The 10,344-nt window shown below is 45.2% G+C and overlaps 1 protein-coding gene across 1 annotated transcript in view; it reads left to right on the plus strand.

The window, feature by feature from the left end:
• The window catches only part of herc3 (HECT and RLD domain containing E3 ubiquitin protein ligase 3), a 68,613-nt gene extending 58,647 nt beyond the window's left edge, over nucleotides 1–9,966 (plus strand). Inside the window, exons 19-25 of the mRNA XM_033022288.1 lie at nucleotides 1,481–1,624; nucleotides 2,389–2,555; nucleotides 4,181–4,247; nucleotides 5,108–5,190; nucleotides 7,307–7,490; nucleotides 8,532–8,634; nucleotides 9,002–9,966. Of these exons, the coding sequence (XP_032878179.1) occupies nucleotides 1,481–1,624; nucleotides 2,389–2,555; nucleotides 4,181–4,247; nucleotides 5,108–5,190; nucleotides 7,307–7,490; nucleotides 8,532–8,634; nucleotides 9,002–9,210 (957 nt within the window). The 3' untranslated portion in view covers nucleotides 9,211–9,966. The remainder of the gene's footprint in view (nucleotides 1–1,480; nucleotides 1,625–2,388; nucleotides 2,556–4,180; nucleotides 4,248–5,107; nucleotides 5,191–7,306; nucleotides 7,491–8,531; nucleotides 8,635–9,001) is intronic.
• Nucleotides 9,967–10,344: the final 378 nt, after the last annotated feature.

Here is a 10,344-nt window from a genome sequence, read left to right on the forward strand (position 1 = left end):
ACATTCTGGACTCGTCCCACTTGCCCGCGTTTGGCCCATAGCCCTCCAAACTCTTCCTATCCATATATCTGCCCGAGTGTCTTTTGAAAGTCGTAATTGTACCCACTTCTATAGCTTCACCTGGCAGCTCTTTCCAGATACAGACATCCACCTGGGTGGAAAAAGTTTCACCCTCGGTCCCTCTCAAAACTCCTCTCACCGTAAGCCTGCGCCCTCTGGTTTTAGAACCTTCTCCCCTGGGAGAAATTCATGCAGTCACAGGGAGAATGTAAAATCTCTGAACAGACCGCACCCTTAGTCAGGATCGAACCCGGGTCTCTGGCACAGTGACAACTCACCGCTGAGCCACTATGCCACCCTCTTCGTTCAGTTCAGTTTAGTTTATTGTCATGTGTACTGAGGTACAGTGAAAAGCTTTTTGTTGTGTGCTAACCAGTCACCAGAAAGACAATACATGATTACAATCAATCCGTTAACAGTGTATGGAGACATGATAAGGGAATAAGGTTTAGATCCTAGATCTCCCTGGTCCACCACATTCTCCAGGGCTCAGCCATTTACTGTTGGAAGCAGATACTGCTTCTTTGCCTGTGTCGTGTGGTGCTAGTAGCGAGCTGGGCTAATGGAGAGACAAAAACTCAGTAAACCTGCTGACGGATGAAGGGCAGAAATGGTCAGACGGGAAGAAGGAGCCAAATACCCAGTGTTGCAGGTTACAATATTGAGACCTGCAGAAGATGACATGCTGTTCCGTTCACTCTCCATGTGACAGTGTGGGAGGCCACAGCCAGAAAGGTCAGGGGGGGGTGTTAAAGTAAATTTTGCTCAATATAGCAGTGAGCAGCACGGTGGCACAGCAGTGGAGTTGCTGCCTCACAACACCCGGGTTCGATCCTGACTAGGGATGCTCTCTGTATGGAGTTTGCAAGTTCTCCCTGTTTGTTTGCTCCAGTTTCCTACCACACCTACATGTGAAGGTTTGTAGGTTAATTAACGTCTGTAAATTGTCCCTCGTGTGTAGGATGGAACTAGTGTACGGATGATCATTGGGCAGCGTGGGCCGAAGGGCCTGTTTCCACGCTGTATCTCTATAAACTAAAACTTCAGATCCTTGGAGATGTAGCACGGAAACAGGTCTTTTGGCCCACCGTGTCCACGTCGACCAGCGATCACCCTGTACACTAACCTACACACTAGGGACAATTTAACTATTCTTACTGAAGCCAATTAACGTACAAACTTGTATGCCTTTGGAATGTGAGAGGAAACCAGAGCAAACGGAGAAAGCCCACGCGGTCACAGGGAGAACGTACAAACTCTGTACAGACAGCACCCGTAGTCAGGAGCGAAACTGGGTCACTGGAGATGTAAGGCACCACCTCTACCGCTGCACCACTGTGCCACATCATCTCTGTGCAGTGGATGGGAGGAAGAGGGAATGTGGCGTGGATCTGATTCTGCTGACTTGTTGCCGGTGCAGGTGGTGTTCCTGGGCGAGGAAGCGGTGGACGATGGAGGGGTGACCAAGGAATTCTTCCTGTTGCTCCTCAAGGAACTGCTGGATCCCAAGTACGGCATGTTCACCTACTACGAGCAGTCCAGACTCCTGTGGTTCTCGGAAAAAGTGAGTTCCATCTCTCCTCCCCTACCTCCTAGGTCAGCTGATGCTGGGTAACAAAACAACATTGGGGCTTCTCTCATCATTGTGAACACCGGGAATGATTGAACATGTCAGCCCATCGCATTAATTCTGCCATTCAACCACAAACTTATTCTGCCATTGAGAGACACAAAGTTCTGGAGTAACTCAACAGGTCTGGCAGCATTCCTGGAGAATATGGACAGGTGATGTTTTGGGTCGGGACCCTTCTTCAGACTGGCCTGAAAATGGGTCATCTGAAGACTCCAAAGATCACCTATCCATGTTCTCCAGCGATGCTGCCTGACTCACTGAGTTACTCCAGCATTTTGTGTCTTTCCTTGGAAAACCAGTGTCTTCAGTTCCTTGTTTCTATGTTTTTCTATTCTGCCAGTCATTGAATTCACTGATCATGATTGATCACATTGAATGGCAGTACTGGCTCAAAGGGCCGAATGGCCTACTCCTGCATGTATTGTCTATTGTCTATCTGTGCCTTGATTACATTTAACAGCTTTAACTCTTTATCCCTCGGCACCCTTTTTCAATAAAACCTATCATAGAATTTTTACAGCAGAGAAGAAAGCTAGTGCATGGGTGATCGCTGGTCGGCATGCACTCAGTGGGCCAAAGGGCCTGTTTTCATGCTGTATCTCGAAACCTCCGGATGCTAGTCTTGTAATTTTGCCTCAGCCGGATCTCTGATTTATTTGCCTGACCTTGTCCTTCTCTCCTGTCCCAAACCCCAGACGTTCGTGGAGTTAAACTGGTTCCACCTGATCGGGATCCTGTGCGGCTTGGCCATTTACAATTTCACAGTGGTGGACCTGCAGTTCCCGCTGGTGCTGTACAAGAAACTGCTGGACGTCCCACCTTCCCTGGAGAACCTGAAAGAGCTCTCCCCCACAGAGGGCAGGTGAGTGTCCTGTTTAATTCTCGCACGTCTAAACCATTGTGTGGCTATGAGGCAGGGAGAGAATTTTCCCTTCAATGCAGTTTGTAATCTTGCGAAGAGGGTTTTCACTTTTTTCACTCAGACATAAAAATGCACCAAAACCAATGGAATTAGTTCAGTTTATTATTGTCACATGTACCGAGGCAGAGTGAAACGTTTTTTTGTTGCGTTCTAGCCAGTCAGTCATACAGCACGTAAACAGGCCCTTCAGCCCAACTTGTCCATGCCGACCAAGATGCCATTTACCTGCATTTGCTACATATCCATCTAAACATTTCCTATCCATGTACCTGCCCCGTTTTTTTTAATAATGTTATTATTGTACAATTGGACATAATTTTAAGACAAATATTTAATTGAATAAAATGTTGCTTCAACATCTGGTTTTTGATGTTTCAGAAAACCTACAGAAGGTTTTCCCTATCTATACCGCCAGTGATGTAAAATTGATGCAGGGGTTTTGGGTACATTCTAGGGAAGCATTTTCAGGTACCATGACACAGCAGTCAGATACAGACTGTCCTCGGGTAATGAATGTGTTCTGTTTTTACAGATGTTTTTGTTCAGGTGATTTTGTCAGGAAGTACACAACAGTCAACATAGTAGCGATGGTTCCACAGTGTTGAATGAATGACATCAATAGCACATAAGACAGATAACAAAGAACACTTATTGTAAATGGAGGGAGAGAGGAAACTAGTTCTGCCATTTTGTAGGCATAAATGTGTGTACTTGCACCCGACTTTTGAATGTAATAATATTATGAGAGATACAAGGAACTGCTGATGCTGATTTACAAAAAAAGATACAAAGCCCTGGAGTAACTCAGTAGGGGAGGACATTTGTATTAACAAGGAACTGTAGATGTTGGTTTATAACAAAGATAGACACAAAGTGCTCGAGTAACTCACTGAGTACACTTGGCAAGGATCAATAGGTTTTTTTGAATATAAATATAAATCTATAAATAGATATTTAACAAAATCAAGGGAAGTGGGGCTGAGGTAAAAGTTCCGCCACAGGCTTATTAAATGGTGGATTCGGCACAATGAGTGAATACTGTTTTCCTGTTGCGATTCGGTATAGTTTCTATTTCTGAATTAGTTAATGTCCTGCATATCCTGAGACAATGTAATCCATGTGATTATAGCATGGGGACTGAAGTGTTGTTAGCAAAACATCCAACTTTAAAGATATTTCACTCCCAAGTTATCTCTGCCTTCGGTTTGCTGGACCTGAGCACCATAAGTTACAATTGCAGAGTTTACGTGGAGTGGCGCAGCAGTAGAGTTGCTGCCTTAGCCAGAGTCCCGCCTTCAATCCTGACTACGGGTGCTGTCTGTACAGGGTTTGTTTATTCTCCCGTTGACCATGTGGTTTTTGTCCTATTTCCTCCCATATTCCGAAGACGTGCTGGTTTGTAGGTTAATTGGCTTCTGTAAATTGTCTCTAATGTGTAGGATAGAACTGGTGGACGGTGATAGCTGGTTAGCATGAACTCGGTGGGCCAAAGTGCTTGTTTGCACGCTGTATCTCTAAACTACACAAACAATTTTCACAAATCAACTCAGGAACTTTGCTTTCAGGAGCTTGCAAGAACTGTTGGATTACCCTGGTGATGATGTTGAAGATACCTTCTGCCTTACGTTTGCGGTAAGGGCTGTTTGCCTGAACAACTTGCCTTGAGTTGAACTGTGGGAGTGTAACTGGGGGCTGCATGCTTTAACTAGCCACATCATTGCCCTCCAAAGCAGGTCCTGTTTGGCTTTAAATTGCCAGTGGGATTGCAGATGTAACTCATTGAGCATTACTGACCCTTTATAGAGCAACCACACGGTGGCACAGCTGGTAGAGCTGCTGCCTCACACGCCAGAGACCAATCTCACAGGTCAATCTTGACTGGGTGCTGTCTGTGTGGAGTTTGCACATTTTTTCAAGTTCACATTTATTGCCACATGCACCAATTAAGGTGCAGTGGATTTGACACCATGCAGCCATACAATCAAAAAGAGCACAATACACAATAGAATACAACATGAACATCCACCACAGTGGAATCAACATTCTTCACTGTGGTGGAAGGCCATAACATACAGTCCTCCTCCTTTGTTCACCCGTGGTCAGGGCCATGAGCCCTCCACAGTCGTTTAGGAACAGCTCCATCCAAGACCGTAAGAAATTATAGAGAATTGTGGATGTAGGCCATACCATCACACAAACCAACCTCTCTTTTATTGACTATCTACACTTCACGCTGCCTCAGCAAGACCACTAGTATAATCATGAACCAGCCTCACCCCAGACACTCTCTCTTCTCCTCATTCCCATCAGGCAAGAGGTACTGAAGTGTGAAAATGCACACCTCCAGATTCATGCACAGTTTCTTCCCAGCTGTTATCAGGCAACTGAACCATCCTATCACCAACTGGAGAGATAGCAGGCTAGGATGACCCTCTATGCTTTTGTTATTCTTTACTCTAGTTTTTAATTCTTTTCCACATTGAAATGGTCAGATTCTTCGAGTAAACTATGGCGTGTCGGAGCTGCAGGAATTGGTCCCTGGCGGTAAGAACCTACCCGTGAAGAAGGAGAACAGGTGAGTCTGCTTCTGTCTTCATTGAGTTCTGTCGGAGGAAGGAGCTCATATTTTTAGGGGTGAAATAGCACGCCTCCATCAATAACCAAAATCTGGAAAGGGAAATTACATTATCCAAACAGATCAGATGATACCATACATAAAAGCAGAGTGGTGCATTGGTAGAGTTGCTGCCTTACAGCCAGAGTCCCGGGTTCAATCCGGACTACAGGTGCTGTCTGTATGGAGTTTGTACGTTCTCCCTGTGACTGCATGGGTTTTCTCTGGGTGCTTCAGTTTTGTCCCACAAAGACGTGCAGGTTTGGAGGTTAATTGGCTTTGGTAAATATTGTAAATTGTCCCTGTGGAACTGATGCGCTACAATGCTGCAAATTACATTCTGCACTCTGTATCTTCCCCTTTGCTCTGCCCATTGTGGTTCAGTTTGACTTGATTGTATCTATGGTGTTATCTGGATCTGTTTGGATAACAAGCAAAACACAGCTTTTCACTGTACCTCTGTACACGTGACAATAATAAACTTGAACCTTATGATGGGGCTTGATCGGAGTGATACAAAAAACTTGTTTCCACCTGTTGGTGTATCTGAAAATAAGGCCAGAAAAACAAATTCCTATCCATATACCCTTCCAAAAATTGTTATTGTATCTGTCTCAACCACTTCCTATGGCAGCTCGTTCCATGTACCCACCACTCGCTGAGTGGAAAAGCTGCCCCGCACCTTCCTGTTGAATCTTTCCCCTCGTACACCTCCGCACTCTAGTTCTTGATTCCCCCAATCCTAGTAAAAAGACGACCTGCATTCACCCTATCTATGCCCCTCATGATTTTACAAAAGACCTATACCTCTGTAAGATCACCCCTCAGTCTCCTGTGCTCCAAGGAATAAAGCCTGAGGCTGACTGACCACTCACGGTATCTCAGGCCCTCGAGTCCTGGCAACATCTTCATAAACCCGCTCTGCACTCTTTCCAGCTTAATGGCATCTTTAGTTTAGCAGGGTGACCAAAAGTGAACACAATACTCCAAATGCAGCCTCACCAACGTCAACGTCTTCTACAACTGCAACATAACATCACTATTTGTAGGTTAATTGGGTTGTGTAAATTGTAGGTTAATTGTCTCCCTCTCCCCTGACATCAGTCTGAAGAAGGATCTCGACCCGAAGTATCACCCATTCCTTCTCTCCAGAGATGCTGCCTGTCCCGCAGAGTTACTCCAGCACCTTGGGTGACATTTTTGGTCGAGACTCTTCTTCAGAATTGATTGTTTTGGGCGGGCGGGGTGTGGAAAACTGGAAGAGAGGTGGGGACAGGGCAAAGCCTACTGAGTAATAGGTGGATACAGGTGAAGATGTTTTTTGATAGGCAGATGGTTGGACAAAGGGCAAAGATGAGAAGATAAAAGGTGTGAGATAGGAAAGCAAGAGGTGAGAATTGTGAAGGCAGAGGATGGTATATAGGTGGAAGGGGTGAGGTAAGGAGAGAAATAGCTACAAGTCCAGGTTGGGCAGAGGGATGGGTGGGGGGGGGGGGGGGGTAAAAGGAGGGGGAGATACTTTTGGTAACCGGTTGCTTAAAATTGGTTCATATTCAAATGGAATTTGAGGTGCTTTTCCTCCAGTTTTTAAAAATTAGATATAGCCTCTTTTGTGGTTAGATATAGCCTAGTCTAAAAGATAAGGTAAATCATTAAGAGATATGTCAGTCAGACCTCCCATCAACCTCATTGGAGTCCTTTTGAACTATCTTTAATCAAACTTTATCAGACTTTATCTTGCGTTAAAAATTATACCCTTAATCCTTTATCTGTGCACTGGAGACGGCTTGATTGTTAACATGCATCATCTTTTCTTTCACTGGATAGTACGCAAATAAGAACTCTTCACTGTACATTGGTACACGTGACAATAATAAAGAAAACAATTCTACGATGATGTCAGGTCATGTACATTTGAGATGCAGAACCTATTAGAGGTCTTAAATTTATCCCCTTCATACAGTACATATCGTGGTGGGCAGACTTCACCCTAGTCCAGGATGTTTATTGACTGATGTCGATCATTTGCCATGTTTCTCTTTTAATCCTCGCGGCCACTTCTCCTCTTGGTCCTCAGGAAGGAATTTGTTCAAGCCTACGTGAACTACATCTTCAACACTTCCATCCAGGAGCTCTTCGCGGCTTTCTCCAGCGGTTTCCTAAAGGTCTGCGGAGGGAAGGTACTTCAGCTCTTTCAGCCCAGTGAACTGATGGCCATGGTGGTTGGAAACACCAGCTACAACTGGAAGGAGCTGGAGATGGTAAGAACTCTCAATGACCACAGAGAGTAGCTCCCTTTGCTGGCCTTTTCTCTGCGCTAAACCCTTAGTCAAAAGCAGAAGGAGGGAAAGCAGAGATGAGCTTTTATTGGAAGGAAGCTCATGTTCGGAATGCAAAAGTTACTTTTGGGGCACAGCGATGGCTTGGTCTCGTGAGAAATATAATCAAGGGTCAAAGATGAGCACAAAGAAAGTCCTTTCTTTCAAAATGGCTTGATCCAACTTGTTCTGAGAAACAAGCAGGAACTCTGTCCCTTTACATAGAACGAGGTAGATGAACACAAGCTCAGTCCAAACAGATCAGGCAGGGCAAAGTCGCTAACAAAGCCTCAAGTCACACAGAGTGGGACGAGGCAGCCATTTTACAGCCATACTCCAAGTGCTGGAGGAGCTCAACAGGCCAGGCAGCATCTTTGGAGAGAATTGAGAAATGTGCTGGGAAATTCTTCAGTCTGAAGATGGGTCTCAACCCGAAACATCATCTGTCTATTTCCTTGCCTGACCCGCTGAGTTCCTCCAGCATTTTGTATTTTGCTGAAGATTTCTGCCTCTGCAGTCTCCTGTGTAGCCATTCTGCTGACAGATGAACAACTTCTTGGGGAGAAAGAAAATGTAACTAGAAATCCACAGACTGCATCTGCTAAAAAGTTAAAAGCGGCTTTATATAAACAGCCCAATTGGGCTAATTCTGTTTTGGTCTTCAGCTTCCAGAGTGGTATTAATCAGCTGAGCACTAGAGGGTGATAATGAGCTTCATGGGCTGCAGAGCTTTAATACAGTAAAATATATCGAGCGGAAGTGACTATGTAGCCAATTGGGAGAAAGGCACACCAGATAACCCAAGCATCTTGCTACCTACTTTAATATGCGATGCACTCATGTACCTGTGTGTGTCAATTATATGTGTGTGTGAGTTTCTATGTAAGTGCATATGTTTCTCGGTCGGCGTGCATGTGTTTGCGAGAAATCTCCAAGGTGTACAGTTTTCTCATGCAATATTTTGTTTGATTTTTTTTAAACTAGAGTACGATATACAAAGCTGATTACCATCCTGCACATCCGACTATTAAAATATTTTGGGAAGTTTTCCACGAGTTTCCATTGGAAAAAAAGAAGCTTTTCTTGTGTAAGTCTGATATACATCTGATCTTTTTCATTGTTCGTTCAACATCTCACTAAATTACTGGCCTGGTGATTGGTGAAGGTTTAGGTTAGGAAGCTGTAAATTTATTTCCCCTCTGAAACATACTTTTCCTGTCCAATTAGTCCCTTCTGGCATGCCTATTTATTCCAGCGTCTTAGGAACCCTCAAGTTGACAGTGCCTGAGGTCGGGATCGAACGCGGGTCTTTGGGAGCTGTGAAGCAGCGGCACTACCAGCTGCACCGCTGTGTTGCCCTATCTGCTGATGTACTTTGGGAGGCCCTTTGCGATTGCTATTTCCGATCGATTCTAACCTGAACCTTTTTCTTTCTCTCACTTTCTACCCTGTAGTGTTCCTGACCGGCAGTGATCGCATTCCCATTTATGGCATGTCAAGCATTCAGATGACCATACAGCCGACTGCAGGAGGGGACTGCTATCTCCCGGTGGCTCACACCTGCTACAACCTTCTCGATCTCCCCAAGTACCAGACTAAAGCAAAACTCAGCACCAAACTCACCCAGGCTATAGACCACCATGAAGGGTTTAGCTTGGTATGAGACGAACTCTTTTATTTTCTTTTTCAGTACAAGGGTATATATCGATCCAATAAGCACTTTATTATTATCAAAGACTATTTTACAAAGTTCAGTCTCGTCCCTTCCTGTTTTAAAAGATTCTTTTTATAATGTCATCATTTGGCAGTAAGTCCAAACCATCGGGTCCATTTTAAACACATCTTTTTCCAATGCTGTGGGATATATTTCAGCATTAAGTTCGTTTGTCTGGATTGATATCAGTCTTATGAATGAGGAGAATTGATTACAGATTTGGCTTGGCAGTCTGCAGGTTTTAATGACGCTCCCTTGACTTGCTGGAATCTCTATGGCAACACGACCAAAGAATAGCCTGGAATGTGGATGTCACTTGCTTGCTTGTAATGGGCTCTCAATCCTTGTTACAAATCATGAGTGCAATTGGTTTGGGCCGCAATATAGGCGCCCAAGGCCCCTGCCTGAAAATCAGTGCTGATTAGGACCTTTGTGAATGGATTTAAATGCATGTTTGAGGTCCTCGCTCATCAATAGTGGGTTTTCTTGGGGAGGGGAGGGATCGAGGCTACTGCGAGCTATCATAGAGGCCACGCGAACACCTGTCAACAGCTTCCCATAAGGGTGGCATTGTGGCTCAGCGGTAGAGTTGCTGCCTCCCAGCAACAGAGGCACGGGTTCGATCCTGACCTCGGGTGCTGTCGATGTGGAATTTGTACGTTCTCCACGTGACCGTGTGACTCGGGTGCTCCGGTTTCCTCCCACGCTCCAAGGACATGCAGGTTTGCAGGTTAATTGGCTTTGGTAAAAATTATAAATTGTCCCTAGTGTGTAGGATAGTGCTAGTGTACGGGGTGATCGCTGGTCGACGTGGACTCGGTGGGCCTGTTACCGCGCTGTTTCTCTAAAGTCTAAAGCTTGGTTAAAGAGAGGCTTGTCTCTTGGCTTAACTGGAGATGGAGGAAGAGTGATCTGCTCTCAGTCCCACTGAACCCTCCCACACCCCTCCCCATCACCAATATTCACCTTCGCATCCCTGAGCTCAACCTCCCCACCACATTGTCGACATTCAGCTTCTGCCTGGAGTGCCTCAAGTGAGCACGGCTCCCTGGAACCTGATCCCTGCCCCGATATTGAGACAAC

Source organism: Amblyraja radiata, chromosome 1, assembly GCF_010909765.2.
Source record: "Amblyraja radiata isolate CabotCenter1 chromosome 1, sAmbRad1.1.pri, whole genome shotgun sequence".
In the NCBI taxonomy this organism is placed as follows: Eukaryota; Metazoa; Chordata; class Chondrichthyes; order Rajiformes; family Rajidae; genus Amblyraja; species Amblyraja radiata.